The 17,951-nt window shown below is 37.3% G+C and overlaps 1 protein-coding gene and 1 pseudogene across 2 annotated transcripts; one reads left to right on the forward strand and one right to left on the reverse strand.

The window, feature by feature from the left end:
- The first annotated feature begins 430 nt into the window (after window positions 1-430).
- Window positions 431-3,151, forward strand: LOC126617470 (uncharacterized). Of its 2 annotated transcripts, none has more exons than XM_050285528.1 (8): window positions 431-595; window positions 694-801; window positions 915-1,046; window positions 1,272-1,498; window positions 1,598-1,741; window positions 2,106-2,320; window positions 2,465-2,723; window positions 2,863-3,151. In XM_050285528.1, the coding sequence occupies exons 1-8, from the start codon at window positions 586-588 to the stop codon at window positions 2,989-2,991; spliced, it is 1,224 nt and encodes a 407-aa protein (XP_050141485.1). In that variant the 5' UTR covers window positions 431-585; the 3' UTR covers window positions 2,992-3,151. The 2 variants fall into 2 exon arrangements, with proteins under 2 accessions (XP_050141485.1, XP_050141486.1); XM_050285529.1 differs by having other exon boundaries at window positions 2,465-2,763; window positions 2,863-3,043.
- A 347-nt stretch (window positions 3,152-3,498) lies between these two features.
- On the reverse strand, window positions 3,499-5,191 carry LOC126617050 (LRR receptor-like serine/threonine-protein kinase GHR1; annotated as a pseudogene).
- Window positions 5,192-17,951: the final 12,760 nt, after the last annotated feature.

Here is a 17,951-nt window from a genome sequence, read left to right on the forward strand (position 1 = left end):
GGGCCAATCTAACCATTTATTTTGAGCACATCACATTAGCAAATAATAAAACATATGACAGTGGGGTTTTTCCAAGTCAATTTTTGTTGGCATGTTGTTGTTCACGTAAGTGTTGGTTTGATAAATGCGAGTGCTTTTGGCATTTTATGACAAAGAAGAAGAAGAATAGTATGTATGCTATAACATTATGAGTCTAAGAACTTATGTGACTTTTTTTGCTAAAAAGATTGTGTGACTTTTTGATATATCCTTCATTATGAAACAAGGAAGAATAGGAAGGAAGTGTAATATATGATCTCTAACCATTCAACATTGTTCCAAGCAATATTGTTTGGTGAAATAGTTGTGTTAAGATATTGGAGAAAATTAAAAATATTTAAACTTATGAAACAAGGAAGAATAGGAAGGAAGTGTAATATATGATCTCTAACTATTTGACTTTGTTCCAAGCAATATTGTTTGGTGAAATAGTTGTGTTAAGATATTGAAGAAAATTAAAAATATTTAAAATTCATTCTGAGGAGGTTCTCATTCTACAGGTGAAATCCGGATACCAATTCGATTAGTGGTGCCACAAAGTGACATATGATGCAAGGTTCTTGTCTCCTAAATTTTCTAATTTCAAATGATTTATAAGTCTTTTAAAAACTGAAGAGAGAGAAAACGGGTAGATCTCTTTCTGATCTGATGCAGTATGTGTGCGGAGTAAAGAAATTGGTAAGGCGATGAGAGTGTGCAGCGGGTGGCGCCGTTTCCTTATCTTTCTACCTCTTATTTTCGTTCTTGCTCACTTCTTGTCCGGTGAGTGAGTCACTCCCTCATTTTCTTCTTTTTATTAAAAAATAATTAACAAATAATTTTCTTTTGTATTACAAATTCGTAATTTACATCTGGGTTGGTTGTTCATCTCTTAGTTAAGGAATTGCATCATAACTCAGCTGTGGAAGATTTGCCCAGGAAGAAAGAAAGCAACAAATCCAAATCCAACCACTTGGTTCTTGGCCCTGCTGCTGGCCAAGGCTTGAGCAATCGCCTCCAATGCCATGGTACGAATCGAATTTCAACCAATTCAAATTCAATCAGATTTGGGTTTTGGTGGTAGTATTTTTTTATTTTTTATACGAGCGATATTTTATATGACGGGGGGGAGGGGAAGTGTTTGAGGCGATACACACTGGGTTGAAGAGGAAGACCCAACAAGCATGGCAATCCACCACTTTATTATTTGTTTGTTTCATCTATGTTCATGTTTTGCTTTTTTATATGGGCAGGAGATGGCAATGGCATCAAAGCTCTCAACCACACCACCCATTCTTCCCGTGCCTCCGCTGCGGTTGACAGCATTGCTGTTGTCACTGTCTTCACCATATACAATTCTTCCACCTCCAATGGGCACGTCGAAGATCAATTCTCAAACTCGGTTACAGTTGGGAATGCTTCTTATACTAAATTCGAGAGATCCATGGCCGTCTTGAATGTCTTTATTAACTTCATTCAGGTAATCTTCTGATATGTTGTACCGTAGAATTGTGTTCAACTTCCTCACTTTCGTTCAAGACATAATGAGTTACTCTATCATATGATTGATACATTGCAGCTGGCTATGCCCCGGAGCAGTGTAGTCATTCTAACAGACCCAGCAGCTGATCTTTCAATACGCAGAAACAAGGTCACTGTATATCCAATTCAAGGTGAATATTCACGAGACAAGTTGATGCTTCAGAGAATCAGGTCTTACATTGTAAGAGCACATTGTATTAATGATAACAAATAGAAATATCCTTTGTTTATCAGTAGCTATTGTTCTCACCAGTATCACCTAGTTTATTTCATTTTTATTTGTTTGTACTCATCAATTCCTGAAATTGCTATAGGTTTCTCTTTTGACCGATTTCTGCTTATTCAAAATACACCTATATAGTGTTTCCCAATTTCCTGCACGTATGGAAAACAAAATGTTAGCTTAAGACTTCTCCTTTTTAGGCTAGTGGTGCTCCTAACGTATAATTGTTCCCAAATATAAGTGTATTTGGTATCATCGGAAGCCAATAGAGAAATACTAGCAATGTTCTAATCTAATGTTGCATTGAATTTCTGTCATTCAGGCCTTCCTAGAATCTAGGATGGAGGAGCTTCCTCAGAATCAGAAGCATACTCATTACATCTTCACCGACTCAGATATCACTGTTGTTGATGATCTAGGACACATATTTAGTGAATATCCGAATTTTCACCTGGCACTTACGTTTCGCAATAACAAAGCACAGCCTCTGAATTCAGGATTTATAGCAGTGAGGGGCACCGATGATGGAATTTTAAGGTGCGTTATCACTTCATCTGTTTACTGTAAGTTAAGCATGTTATTTAATACTAATAGTTATGATCTGTTTTGTGGTTATTGTTGACCAGAAAACAGAGATGAAATGCTACCGTTTTTTACATTTCACATACTGCAATGATGCAGGGCAAAGATTTTTCTACAAAAAGTACTAAAAGTTTATCAAACAAGGTACATGAAGGCTTCTAGAATGCTTGGGGATCAATTAGCTCTTGCCTGGGTAGTGACGTCACACCCATCTTTCGATGCAAAGAAATTTACAAAAGCCAAAGCTTTCGTAGATAATATTGGCGGTGCTTCCATGTTGTTTTTACCCTGTGCTGTGTACAACTGGACACCACCTGAAGGCGCTGGCCAATTTCATGGCATGCCCTTGGATGTAAAGGTATATTGCTGATGTGGAAAACACAAAACCTGTTAACAAGGTTGTTGATTTTAGATGAGTTTTTTTGTTTGGTTTTCCCTGCTAAATTGAAACAAATATGGTGCTGAATTGTGGATTATGTGATATATTCTGGATATAGGTTGTTCATTTCAAAGGATCAAGGAAACGCCTGATGCTCGAGTCTTGGAACTTCTACAGTTCCGTTTCCAACATTCCAGATATGTTGTGCCTGATATTAAAGAGTGGGAGAACAAAGTACGATTTTTGAATACTCAAGCTGGTTTAGCTTAGCATATGAATTCGTATTACAAATTTGATTAGGGACCTGCTGATTTCATGGCATTGAAAACTTACCCTGGATGGATTTGTAGAGAAAAACATGACGGACTACTTTTATTTATTATCTCTGAAACGCTGTTTTCTTTGAATTTGTTACTTCTTTACGGTGTTTAGGGTAATTTGATGTCGGAACTCTGTTAGTTTCCCTGTTCCACACTGGCCAAACCTAACCGTGATTCTCGAATTTGCGAACTTGTTACTGTCATACGTTATGATTACTTTTCGAAGTGATTTATTTTAAGGTCGGCATGCCGCGTAGTGTTCCAACACTCAATAACAATAACAGCCCTTTTTAAGGGGCGATTTTTCAATGTAACCGGAACACGGAGTGGTACATCACGTGTCGTTATATAAATGGTGGTCAATTACAGGACCATTTTGACAAAAAAACCATGAAAAAATAAAGAGAACTAAAAAAGCAACTTATGGTGCTCCTTTAATTCACTATTTTTGCAGTGTCTTGGAACACAGTTTTAATGTCGGGTCTTTCGGATGCTGGATGGATACATCTTAGAGCGACCTGTAGCATACCGTCAAGAACTCTTGGCCTTTCCAGAATCAGTCTGTCAAGGCATTCAAAACAACGGTTTTCTTCTGCCAATTGTGTCACCGAGGCTGTCTTATTAACCACACCCGGTATCCCAGAGACAATCTCCCCGGAACTCTTTCCAGTCACCCCAAATGCATAGACACCTGCATTCAAGACTTGCTCAGTAGTCTTAGACGGAGTCAAAATTCGGTGGACACTATAATCTGTAAGAAGTGCATTCAGAGTAGGAGTTTCCAATAAAATATTTGTGGATTTGAGGTTGCCATGGAGAATTGCCTTCTCATTATGCAGGAAGTTGGGACATCGGGCAACGTCTACAGAAATCCTAAGTCGTTCCTCAAGTGACAGGGGAGAGAGTTTTCTTGGCCCTGCCTCTGTAGAGTCAGAAAGATTCAGCAACCTCACGCCAGATGCAGGGATGAAAAGAGAGAAATTCGAAAACCTATAAGAATCCACACCATGCCTTCATTGAAGGAAACTAACCTACAGTTTATAAACCAAAGTAATATATCACATGGTAAAACTCACCGATGTCAGCCAAATAAAAACTAGGTACGCTAAGATCTACGTTTTTCTCTCCACGGACAATTTTCAGTGTTTTACCATGGAAATGGAATGCCAACGATTGTGCATTGACGTAAATTGATATAAACAGTTTCTCATGTTCTTTAGGTCCCGAGTAATAACCCAGCATAGAAACTCGATTCGGGCGCCTGTTGTCTCCTAGTTTCTTCACTTCTCTTGCAAATCTTTCCTTCCTTCGGCTATTCCCTCCCGTAGCCATTTCACAGCCAATACTTGACCGGAGTCAAGCATCGCTTTGTACATTGTTCCATGACAACTCCTTCCAATAGCTTATGCTGGAGCACAGGAAAGTTCTGCTGTGAACGCCAACGAACCATAAAACAGGTGCAAATCACCAGTCAATATATCTGGAGAATAAGCTGTGAGCACAGCAGAACTCTCAAGTGGCTGTTGCGTTTTAGAGGGCGATGGATTTGATGATGATAAGAGAGACATAGGAGAAGATGTCCCTTCACCCTTTTCTTTTGATTCGGGATGACCCAAATTCTTAGGATTCTTTACAACTGATGAAGTATCACGGGCATCATAAGCAGATCATCAGGCATGAAAGAGCTAAAAAAGCAGCTTCATCAGCTAAACCTACAATGAGGGAGATCCTAATAGCTGCTTTCATAAGAGGCCTGTGTACACTAAAAGTCATGTTTGGGACACCCTCCGGTGATGATGGGGAAAGAGGAAAAATCAGCAACGAGTTCCCTGGATAAAATGCGGAATCAGGGAACTGCCGCAAGTTTTCAGGTATGACGCTCGAAAGATGATTGAAAGAAACATTGAACCCCTTCATGACAGCTGGAAGGTCCCCAGGAATGCTGCCTTCAAAGTTGTTATTAGATTGAGAGAGAACAAGTTAAGGAACTTACTGATCTCTGGGGGTAAATGACCAGGCAATGAGTGTCAAATTAATGTCAAAAACAGTCCAAAAGCACTTCAAATAGAAAAAATGCGTACTTTTGACAACCAATAAGCTTTTGATTTTTTTAGTACTCATTCTCATGGTCCAAGTAGCGTATTATATGTGTTTATTTGCTTAATTTCCAATGGGTGATAAATGCACGCTCGTTTGTTTTTATTAATGCCGAAAACAGTTCAAATGCACTCCAAATAAAAAACTCTGTACTTTTCACACCCAATAAGTTTTTGATCTTTTGAGTACTCATTCTTATGGTCCAAGTAGCGCATTATATGTGTTTATTTGGTTAAGTTCCAATGGGTGTGAAATACACGGTTGTTTGTTTATATTAATACCGAAAACAGTCCAAATGCACTCCAAATAGAAAGTTGTGCACTTTTGACACCCAATAAGCTTCTGATCATTTGAGTACACATTTTTAAGGTCCTAGTAGCGCATTATATGTGTTAGTTTGCTTAAGTTCCAATAGGTATCAAACGCATGCTAGTTTGTTTTTATTAATGCCGAAAATAGTCTTAATGCACTCCAAATAGAAAAACTTTATACTTTCGACGCCCAATAAGCTTTTGATCTTTTGAGTACTCATTCTTATGGTCCTAGTAGCGCATTATATTTGTTTATTTGCTGAAGTTCCAATGGGTGTCAAATGCATGCTCGTTTGTTTTTATTAATGCCTGAAACATTCCAAATGCACTCTAAATAAATAAATAAAATGTGTGCATTTTGACACCCAATAAACTTTTGATCTTTTGAGTACTCATTCTTATGGTCCTAGTAGCGCATTATATGTGTTTATTTGCTTAAGTTTGAATGGGAATCAAATGCACGCTCGTTTGCTTTATTAATGCCGAAAATAGTCCAAATGCACTCTAAATAGAAAAACAATGTACTTTTGACACCCAATAAGATTTTTATCCCTTGAGTACTCATTCTTAAGTTCCTAGTAACGCATCATATGTGTTTATTTGCTTAAATTCAAATGGGTGTCAAACGCAAGCTCATTCATTTTTATTAATGCTGAAACCATATAAGCTTTTGATCTTTTGAGTACTCATTGAGTACTCATTCTTATAGTCCAAGCAGCGCATTATATATGTTTATTTGCTTAAGTTCCAATGGGTGTCAAATGCAGCGCATTATATATGCGTTTGTTATTATTAATGCTGAAAATAGTCCAAACGCACTCCAAATAGAAAACTTGTGTACTTTTGACACCTAATAAAATTTTGATATTTTGAGTACTCATTCTGTCGGACCTAGTAGCACATTATATTTGTTAATTTGCTTAAGTTCCAATGGGTGTTAAACACATGCTCGTTTGTTTTTATTAATACTGAACATAGTCCAAATGCACTCCAAATTGAAAAACTATGTACATTTGACAGGCAATAAGATTTTGATCTATTGAGTACTCGTTCTTATGATCCTAGTAGCATATTGTATGTGTTTATTTGGAGAAGTTCCAATGGGTCATGCACGCTCATTTGGTTTTATTAATGCCAAAAACAGTCCAAATGCACTTCAAATAGAAAAACTATGTACTTTTGAAACCCAACAGTCCAAGTAGTGCATTATATTTATTTATTTGCTTAAGTTCCATTGGGTGTCAAATGCTCACTCATTTGTTTATATTAATGCTGAAAATAATCAATTTGACAACCCGTCCCTAATTTTAAGTTTTATAAATTTTAAAATAGTGATTTTACGAAAATGACCTTAGATGCGAGGATGTTTGACTTTCGTTGACCGTTCGAAGTCACAATTAATGTTTCCGAATATATCTTGAAGCTATGAACGCATAGGCGAAAAGCCGTTTACGAGTCCAGATTATAACGGTATAGTTACAGACGTTTGAAATTGTTTACCCAAATTTTAGTTTATAAACTGATTAAACTCCCACCATGCGGGAATTGTAACCAATCAAATTAAAGGGGGGGGAGAGAGGGAGAGCCAATAAGGAGAAGAGAGAGAGTGTACCCTTCTTTTTCCCGTCTACCCATCCCCGCAACCTCCCATTTTCCGTCACCGATTTTGGCCAACTCCGGTGGACTTTTTCGACGCCACCACCACCCTCTTGAAGCTCTCACTCCCCTCTACAAAACCCAACCAAGAACCACCTTGATTAACCTCTATACGTAGCAGTGCAAGGCCACAAAACATGATGAAAACCAATGGTGCTCCGGCCACCCTTTTCATTTTTCCGGTGAATTGGCAAAGCGATGGCGGACACCATCACTTGGGTTTTGTATCTCATCATCCCAAGAGTAAATCCTGACCAGCCTTGACCCCGTGGGACCACTGTAGGCGACGAATCGACGCCAAAAAGCTTTAGACATCTGCCGACTTTATCGGCAAAATTGATCATCTTCCGTCCACTTTTGGATTTCGTGGCAGGTATAAAACTTGTTCCTCTTGTTGAGCACTATCTTCCTGTAAATTTTAGTAGAATTTGGAGTTAGTTGAAAAAGTGGGTTTCCAATCCCGTGCGGCGGCACGTGGGTCGAGACCCGACCTGCCCATCCTAGGTTAATTTGGATGCCCTTATTCCATATTTGACACATGATTGACGAAATTCCATTGTTTGAGTATAATTTTGTTAAGGTTCGCCACTCGAATATTATAGCAATTAACGATCCGACCGTTGGATTATCACTAAACTTTCATATACTATAGTACGTAATATTTAAGGACCATAGGAACTTACAGATCGAGAATCCAACGTGCGGATCTTTCCGAATTGGATTTGTAAGTTCGTAAAACAAAACGTTAACCACCACTTGAATTTGCAAATGGCGGATATCCAACCGTTGGATCGTAATGAAACTCTAGTATGATGTTCTAGAAGCATAATGTGTATTTTTGGAAGTTACGGATCAGAAATCTGAGGAGTGGATCTTTCAGATTGAGTTATGTAGGGTTATTGACCCTACCACCGACATTTGACTGACGGTTGACTTTTGGTCAATGGGTTTCAAATCATTCTAGAACGTCCTTGGGGATGTGTTTTATGTAAGTTACATGTTCTATCGATAAAAATTCTGAGACGTGATTGGATAATTGTTCTAGGCGACGATCATTCGTGATGCCTCGATAGTCGTGCTAGGAAGTTGTAGCGCAGACTCCAGGTGAGTGGGTCTTTTTCTTTTTATAGTATATATGTATATAAATTTTATAGTTTCCACAAATTATTTTGAATTAATTTATGCATTTCATGCCATGATTAAGAAATGTTGCATTGTTGTGAAATTGTGAAATGCCAAAATGAAATTGTGAAATTGCATGATTAAGAAATGTGGAATTATATGGCATCTTATATTCGTATAGTCGGCTCATCATTTCTACACCCAGGTGTTAGTGCTCAACCCAGGGCCAGGCTAGTCCTTCACATGATGTTCACATCAGCACCGCACGCTCGCCTTGGATTCAAGTTAGGTGCTAGCCTTGTCGTACAGATTGCAATAGGCAATTCCGACTCGTATGTGACAACGAATAGCGCTAGCCTTCACGTGATTGTAGCACTAGATCGTACATTATTGCACTTAACCCTGTCATACAGGTCATATTAGATGACTTTAACTCGTGTGTTAGCATAGATGGATGAGCAAATTAGTTCACTTTATTTTCAGGTCCACTCACCTTTGTTTTTTGCCCCTCCAGGTTTTAATAGCTGAGCTTCCTTATCGACAAGGATTTGTGTCAAATCTTGGTATTGGAGATTACCTTTGATGGTATGATTCTCAATCCACTCCGCTGTATTTTACTTATGCTCTGACATCACATGTGAAATTGGTTCATTCCCTCTCACAGTGCACTCTTGTATTTAGGCACTTTTAGGTTTAAATTTACTCACATTTTCCACACCACTACACTTTATGGCTTCGTCACATTCCAGGTGTTGCCTAGCACAGCTTAATTCGAAGTCCTAGTGGACATTCCGGGTTGGGGTGATGTGCCTTATATGTATATGCTCATTGCCTTATAGCACAAGGCCTTTTGGGAACTCACTGGCTCTCCGAAGTTAAGCGAGTTCGGGCGAGAGCAATCCTAGGATAGGTGACCCACTGGGAAGTTCTCGTCTGAGTTCCCAGAATCAAATCCATGAGGGAATGGTAAGCCTAAAGCAGACAATATCGTGCTACGGCGGAGTCGAGACGAGGATGTGACAGAATGGTATCAGAGTCACTTTGTTGTTCAATGCGGATGTGCCGGCGAGGACGCCGTGTTCCCCTTAAGTGGCGTGGATTGTGAGATCCCACATCGACTAACGGAGAGGGGGTGATGTTCCTTATATGTATATGCTTCCCTCCCTATAGCACGAGGCATTTTGGGAACTCACTGGCTTTGGATTCCATTGGAACTCCGAAGTTAAGCGAGTTTGGGCGAGAGCAATCCTATGGGTGACCCACTGGGAAGTTCTCGTCTGAGCTCCCAGAAACAAATCAGTGAGGGAATGGTAAGCCCAAAGCGAATAGTATCGTATTATAACGGAGTCGAGACTGGGATGTGACAGTCAAATGCACTCCAAATTGAAAAACTGTGTACTTTTGAGAGGCAATAAGATTTTTATCTCTTGAGTACTCATTTTTATGGTCCTAGTAGTGCATTATATGTGTTTATTGGTTTAAACTCAAATGGGTGTCAAACACATGCTTGTTTGTTTTTATTAATGCCAAAAACGGTTCAAATGCACTCAACATAGAAAAATTGTGTACTTTTGACACCTAATGGTCCAAGCAACATTGTAATTATTTATTTGCTTAAGTTCCACTCGGTGTCAAATGCTCAGTCGTTTGTTTAAATTAATTCCGAAAATAGTCCAAATGGACTCTAAAGAAAAAAAAACTGTGTACAGTTGACACTCAATAAGCTTTTGATTTTTTGAGTACTCATTCTTATGGTCCAAGAAGCACATTATATGTGCTTATTTGCTTAAACACAAATGTGATGCGAAAATTAACTTAACACACAAATTAAACCCTCTTATTGACAATTGTAGTAAAGATGTAAGTAGGGATCGTTCTGGACCGGGGATTATGAGGGATTGCTAACCTACTCTAAACTGACTCAAAAACACAAAAATAATCTTAAAAACACTTAACTAGACTCTAATGACTCGAAACAGACTTAAAAGACTCAAAACAGCTTAAAACAACTAAATAGACTCAAACTGGACACTAGGAATGACTTTGGACGAAAATTGATTTTAGCTTGACTCAAAACACTTAAAAACACAAACTAAGACAAATTCTAACTAATTTGACACACTAAAGGAAAGGGGATTGGGTTTTGGACGAATTTTAAGTAAAACAAGTAACTAAAGACTTAAGACAAATTTGGGAAAAAATATAGGTGATTGGCTAGCTAGAATGTCCTTCTCCACACATTACACACTTGCATACAAAATGATTTCCAGTTGCTTTTCAATAAACCATGAATCTCAACACCCCAGATTAACCGTGAACAACACTAATTAACCCTCATATTTTCCTTAAGTCATTGAATTGGACAGATAACGCATTGGCAACCCAAATTATTCTTCAAAAGTTCCCTACATGAACAGCATAATAGAGATACAATCAAAGATCATTAAGCTTTATGAAAATCATAAGCATTAACAAAGCATTCGTAACTATAATGAGCATGATACTCCTACTAGGAATCCACTTAACACGATTGTGACTAACAACCTCCACTACTTATGAATACAAGTTCATAACGATTAGGTGAAACTCTCTTATATTCTAGCATCAAATTCTTGCATGCAAACTAAGTGTGCACCCTTAATCAACAAACAAGAATAAGTTATCAATCAAACAGTTAAGTAAATTACATTCACAATTCATAGAATCACAACTGGAAGTAATCAATTCATATTGCAAATATATTCATGGTTTCGAAATTCCCCCTAGCTAAAAGGGGTTTAGCTCCTCATGTTCACAAAACAAAGATAAACAGATTTAAACATTGAAAACAAAAGATAGATTACACCTAAGAATGATCCAGCAATCCAAACTTGAATAGCAAGCACTCCAAAAGTCCTCATTCTTCTCTTTGTTGCGGCATAAGGGTTGGGTGAAGGTTTGAGTGGTGATTTGTGGTGGTGGATGGATGTAGGTGAGTTATGGTGAAGGATGGATTGATATTGTGGTGATCAGAACCCCCTAAGTGATGCGGCAAAGGGTTTTATTTATAGGGATGGGAAAGGCACGACCTAATTTAATTTAGAGAGGGATTTGTACACCAAATCCACAAGGAAAAAGGAAAATAAATGTCAAAATCCATCAAGAAAGGGAATTTGGGGTGCGGCATAACTTTAAGAAAAGAGGAAGGAAGATATGTGGCAGATTTTGGAGAGAAAGGGAAAGGGAGTTGCGGCAAGGGAATGGAGAAAAGGGGAAAGTCTTCCAAGGCAAGGAAAAGGGTAAGAAAGGTGCGGCACCCTCTTTGACTGGGAATAGGTCTTCTTAAACATTTATTTAAGTGTCCTATAATAATTAAAGATCCTCCTTGCAGCTAGAAATTAGGTGGTGAAGGATTAGGAAAGGTTAGGACCAAATAAGGTAACTTGGCTAACATTCCTTCTTTATTGCTGCATCCTTTACTTCCTTTTCTTGAATTAATTTCTTTATAACTTCAGCATAATCCTAGCCTCTTTTGATCTTCAAATTCGTCCATCCACCGTGCTCCATGCATGTGATATTCATTCCAAGCCCAAAAATGCTCCAAAAAGCTCCAAAATGCACTTTCTTGCTACTTTAGCTCTTTAGACCTACAAACACACGAAAATAGCTTTAAATACTAAAATAACTAAGAACTAACAATATAAATGCACGAAAACAAGCTAACCAAGTTGCATAAATATGCTCCTATCAAAATGGGTGTCAAATGCACGCTCGTTTGTTTTTATTAATGCCGAAAGCGGTCCAAATGCACTCCAAAAAGAAAAACTCTGTACTTTTCACACCCAATAAGCTTTTGACCTTTTGAGCACTCATTCTTATGGTCCTAGTAGCGCATTATATTTGTTTGTATGCTTAAGTTCTAACGGGTGTTAAGCGCATGCTCGTGTGTTTTTATTAAGGCAGAAAACGATCCAAATGCACTCCAAAAAGAAAAACTACATACTTTGGAAACCCAATAACCTTTTGATCTTTTGAGCACTCAATCTTAGGGTCCTAGTAGTGCATTATATGTGTTTGTTTGCTTAAGTTCCAATGGGTGTCAAGCGCACCTTCGTTTGTTTTTATTAATGTAAAAAACCGTTCAAATGCACTCCAAAAAGAAAAATTGTGTACTCTGGACACCGAATAAGCTTTTGATCTTTTGAGTACTCATTCTTATGGTCCTAGTAGCGCATTATATGTGTTTGTTTGCTTCAGTTCTGATGAATGTTAAGTGCACGCTCATTTGCTTTTATTAATGCTGAAAATGGTCCAAATGCACTCCAAAAAGAAAGTGTACTTTTGGACACCCAATAAACTTTTGGTATTTTGAGTACTCATTCTTATGGTCCTAGTAGCGCATTATATGTGTTTATTTGCTTAATGATGTGAAATAAACTAGCACTCAAATTTAAACCCTCATTTTGACAATTGTAGTATGGATAAATAGGGATCGTTCTAGGCCAGGGATTAGGAGGGACTGCTAATCAACTCAAATAAGACTCAATTACACTTAACTAGACTTAAAAACACTAAACTAGACTCTTATGACTCAAGACTGACTCAAACTACTCAAAACTACACAAACCAAGTTAAATTGACTCAAAACAAGAACTAGAGGGTGATTTGGATGAAAATTAAACTAAAAAGACTCAAAACAATGAAAAGGAACCAAAGTTGGTTTTTGACGAATTTAAGACTAAAACTAAATAGATTTAAAGACTCTAACTACTTTGGACGAAATTGGTGATTCAAAGAGTGAATGACTAGCTAGAGGGTCCTTCTCCACACATGACACACATGCATACAAATCGATTTCCAGTTATTCTTTCAATAAACCATGAATGACAATGCCCCAAATTAATCGTGAGAAGCACAAATTAACTTTCAGATTTTCCTAAATTCATTAAATTGGACTCAGCGTCGCAACCAAATTATTCTTATCAAGTTCCCTACTGATGTGAAAATTATGTTGACACACAAATTAAACCCTATTTGTGACAATTGTAGTAATGATGTAAGTAGGGATCGTTCTAACCGGGGATTAACTAGGGGTGCTAATCTAATATAAATTGATTTAAAAACACAAAAACTAAACTTAAAGACTCTAACAAGACTACTATGACTCAAAACAGATTGGAAACACTCAAAACTTCCTAAAACAATCAAATTGACTCAAAAAGAAACTAGAACTTGATTTGGACGAATTTGAAAGTGTTTATGACTCCAAATGCTTAAAAACACAAAATAAAACAGATTTGAATGACTAAGACTCAACAAAATATGGGGGAATTGTGTTTGGACGAAATCAAATTAAATGGGCAGATTGTAAAGAAAACAGATTGTAAGACAAAATTGTGATGAATCAATGGATGATGGAATAGCTAAGGGGTTCTTCTCCACACATGAAATATATGCAACGTAAATCAATTTCCAGTTATCAATTTAATAAGTTATGAACCTCGACACTCCAAGTTAATTAGGTCCGCTTAAATTAACCTTCAGATTTCCCTAGAATCATTGAATTGGATGAATATGCATCGCAAACAAATTATTCCTAACAAGTTCTCTATATGAACAGCATGATAAAGACACAAGTTAGAATCATTACGTTCTTTGGAAATCATAAGCATCGACAAGGCATTTGTAACTATGAAAAGCATGATACTCTTGCCAGGAATCTACTTAACACGATCGTGACTAGCGATCTTCACTACTTGCGAATATAAATTCATAACGATTAGGTGAAACAAACTTATATCCTAGCTCCAAATTCAAGCATGCAAATTAAGCGTGCACTCTCAATCAACATACAAGAATAAGTTCTAAATCAAACGGTTAAGCAAATTGTATTCACGACTTATGCAACGATAACTGGAAGTAATCAACTTATTTCACATATATAATCAAGGTTTTGAATACACCCTTAGCCAAAACGAATTTAGCCAATCATACTTAAAGCAAAACAAAGATTACATGAATTAGACATTGAAATATAAGATAGAATACACCTAAAATTGTTCAACAACTCAGATTGAAGAGCCAAACAATTGAGTGAATCTGTCCCTTTTCCTTGCTTGCGGCAGATTGGGTGTTGATGGTTTCTGGGCTGTTTTGATGATGTAGACTGGATTTTGGGGGGTGTAGAGACACGGCAAGGGGTGTAGGGTGAGTGTGGAAGAGTGTTTGATGGTTGGAAGGTGGTGGAGAACTCGGCAAAGAGGGTGGAAGAAGGGGGAGCGGCTGCTATGATTTTCTGGGCGCTAGAATGGTGTTTTTGGGGTGTTTTGCTGCCTAGGGTGTGTATGGACGAATTTCTCTGATGAATGGTTAGTATATCCCCCCTTTTGTGGCTGCACAAGGATCTTTATTTAAAGGGATTTCAGGAATTAAAACCCTAGGTTAATTAGGTAATCAGAAATTAAGTCTAAAACTTATCTAAATAGGAAATAGAATCAGAAAACTAAAGGGAAATAGGCTAGGAGGTGCGGCTAGGGTATGAAACACAAAAGGAATGCTTTTTAATTCAGAAAATAGGAAAGAATCACTCTCCCTTGCACGGCAAGGAAGAGGAAAGGTCAAGGGATGCGGCTGTGATGTAGGAAAGGTTTAGGGAAAGGTTTAAATGTCCTAAAACTGAAGGGAAAGGGTTCCCTTGCACGGCAAGGAAGATGGAATTGTGGAAAAGGCATGAGATGTGCGGCATTGATGTAAACCATGCAAGAAATGTGTGCTTGATGTCCTAGAATACTTAGAAGACCTTCAAAGTTGATAACACTTAGGGACACTTAGGAAAGGTCAAACCAAAGTAGGAAACCTTGGCTTAACTTTCCTACTTCAAGTAGGACTTCTTGTTGGAGTTGGAATCCTTGTTCTTCTAGGAATCCTTATGTGATTAGGAATCCATCTTCAATTAGGAATCCTTCCTCGATTAGGAATCCTTCGTCGATTAGGAAACCTAATTTCTTCAAGTCTTCAATTCATCCACTCCTTTTTGCTCCAAAAGGCTCCAAATTACATCATTTTGTACACTTTGACCTTAGAATCTGAAAACGCACAAAAGTGACTTTAAACACTGAAATAACTAAAGAAACACAACGTAAAAGCACGAGAACAAGCCAATTAGGTCGCATAAATATGCTCCTATTACCTACACGAACAGCATGATAAAGATACATATCAAAGATCATTAAGGTCTATGAAAATCATAAGCATTGACAAGGCATTCGTAACTATGAACTGCATGATACTCTTGCCAGGAATTTACTTAACGCAATCATGACCAGTGAGCTCCACTACTTGTAAATATAAGTTCATAACTATTAGGTGAAACTCCCTTATATTTTAGCATCAAATCCCTACATGCAAACTAAGTGTGCACCCTTAATCAACATACAAGAATAAGTTCTGAATTAAACAGTTAAGCAAATTGCATTCATGATTCATGAAATAATAACTGAACATAATCAATTCATATGCAATATATGTTCATGGTCTTAAATTCTCCTCTAGCTAAAACGAAATTAGTTCCACATGTTCACAATTAAACAAAACCAATCTAATTTAAACATTGAACTAAAACTAAGGATAGAATACACCTAGAAACACTTCAGCACTCCAATGGCCTTGGATGGCAGGCACAGCACAAAGCTTTCTCTCCCTCCTTCAAAAGCTGCGGCACAATTGTGTATTTTTCTGATTTTAGGCTCTTCTGTGTGTGGTCTGAAATTGGGGAAATATGTATTTATAGGCTAGGGTTTCGGCACAAAGGTTGTGAAGGAGAAGGATTACACAATCCTAGGGGAGTAGGACTAGGGAATTTAGCACAAAGATTCTAGAATGGGATATCTGGCAGATTTCTAGAAGCTAAAGGATAAGAGGGTGCGGCACCATTTAGGATCAGGAATAGGGCTTCTAGAAAGGGGTATTTAGGTGATTTAATGTGCAATTGATCCCCCCTTGCAGCTGGAATTAAGCTAGGAAAAGATTAGGATAGGATATGATATAATAAGCTTAGTTTGGATAAGATAAGGTTGGATAATGTTTTGCATAATGTTCCTTCCTTTTAGCTGATTCCTTATCTCATTTGTCTTGACTTTATTTTCTTCATTTCCTTAGCATATTTTTAGCCTCTTGAACTTCAAAAACGTCCATTCACCTTACTCCATGCATGTGTTATCCATTCTTGGTCCAAAACTGCTAAAACATGCTCCAAATTGCACTTTCTTGCCAACTTTGTCATTTGAACCTGAAAACACACGAAAATAGCTTAAAACACTCTAATAAGTAGAAACTAGCTATGAAAATGCAAGAAAACAAGCTAACTAAGTCACATATATGTTTTTATTTTCTTAAGTTACAATTGGTGTCAAACGCACTCTCGTTTGTTTTTATTAATGTCGATCCAAAATGCACTCCAAATAGACAAATTGTGTACTTTTGGCACCCAATAAGCTTTTGATCTTTTGATTAGTCATTCTTATGGTCCAAGTAGTGCATTATATGTGTTTATTTGGAGAAGTACCAATGGGTGTCAAATGCACGCTCATTTGGTTTGATTAATTCTGAAAACAGTCTAAGTGCACTCTAAATAGAAAATCTATGTACTTTTGAAACCCAATAAGCTTTTTGATCCTTTGAGTTCATTAATAGGTGATAATAAACACATGGTATCTACAACATAGGATTATTCTTAGCATTCAATCAAAGAGAAATAACGAGATCATTTAAAGTGAATTTGAAAGAAAAAGATAGGAGTAGAAACACTTTAAACCCTCTCAAAGATGCAAATAGGCTCAAAATCGCTCACTAGGGTAGTCTCCACTATTCTTCTTCCAGAATTTGAACATGGTACTTTTACCATCATAATTCCAAGAGTAACAACTTTGTAAAAGAAAATAAGATACAAAACTTTTTCATAACAACACTGTAGTTTTGTTTGTAAACATAGGCCTCATATACATTCACATTAGTAAGCAAAAGCAAACTTAACCAACACTAAAAACAAACGAAAATTTTCAATCCCACACCCCCAAACCTAAACTAAGCATTGTCTTGATGTGTAAAAAGAAGAAGAATGGAATGCAACAATGCAGGAAGGCGGAGTAAGCATGGAATGAAATAAAACAAAAACTAAAAGACACAAAATAAAAGGAAAGAACACAAACCCAGCTAGGTTGCCTCCTAGCAAGCACTTTATTTAATGTCTAGGTAAGACATGGTACCATGATAGATGGACACCTAGGGTGGCAAGAAGTCAAGGTACCTTCGAACCTTGGTTGGAAGTAGTTTCTTTCGAGGGACTGATGTGAAGTAATCCAACACGCAAATTAAACCATATTGAATATATAATTGTAGTATTAAGCAAGTAGGGGTCATTCAAAACCAGGGATTAACTAGGGCTGCTAATCTACTTAAATTAAACTCTAAAACACTAAACTAGACGTAAAAACACAAGACTAGACTCTATAGACTCTAAACTGACCTAAAACACTCAAAACAACAAAACTAACTTAAAAAGACTCAAAACAGGTTCTAAGGACTATTTGGACGAATTCAACACTAGTGAGACTCAAAACACTAATTTGGACAAATTGAAACACCTTTTTAACTAATCTAAGACACTTAATTGAAAGGGGGATTGATTTGGACGAAATTAATTAAATTAAACAGATTGTAAACTA

The sequence above is a fragment of the Malus sylvestris genome, chromosome 3 (genome assembly GCF_916048215.2).
Source record: "Malus sylvestris chromosome 3, drMalSylv7.2, whole genome shotgun sequence".
Taxonomy (NCBI): domain Eukaryota; kingdom Viridiplantae; phylum Streptophyta; class Magnoliopsida; order Rosales; family Rosaceae; genus Malus; species Malus sylvestris.

What these genes read in the sequence shown, in the direction of transcription:
- LOC126617470 (XM_050285528.1), top strand. An exon ending in AGAGAATCAGGTCTTACATT is followed by an intron (nt 1,742 to 2,105) that starts GTAAGAGCACAT and finishes TCTGTCATTCAG; the next exon opens with GCCTTCCTAGAATCTAGGAT. An exon ending in ACCGATGATGGAATTTTAAG is followed by an intron (nt 2,321 to 2,464) that starts GTGCGTTATCAC and finishes GCAATGATGCAG; the next exon opens with GGCAAAGATTTTTCTACAAA.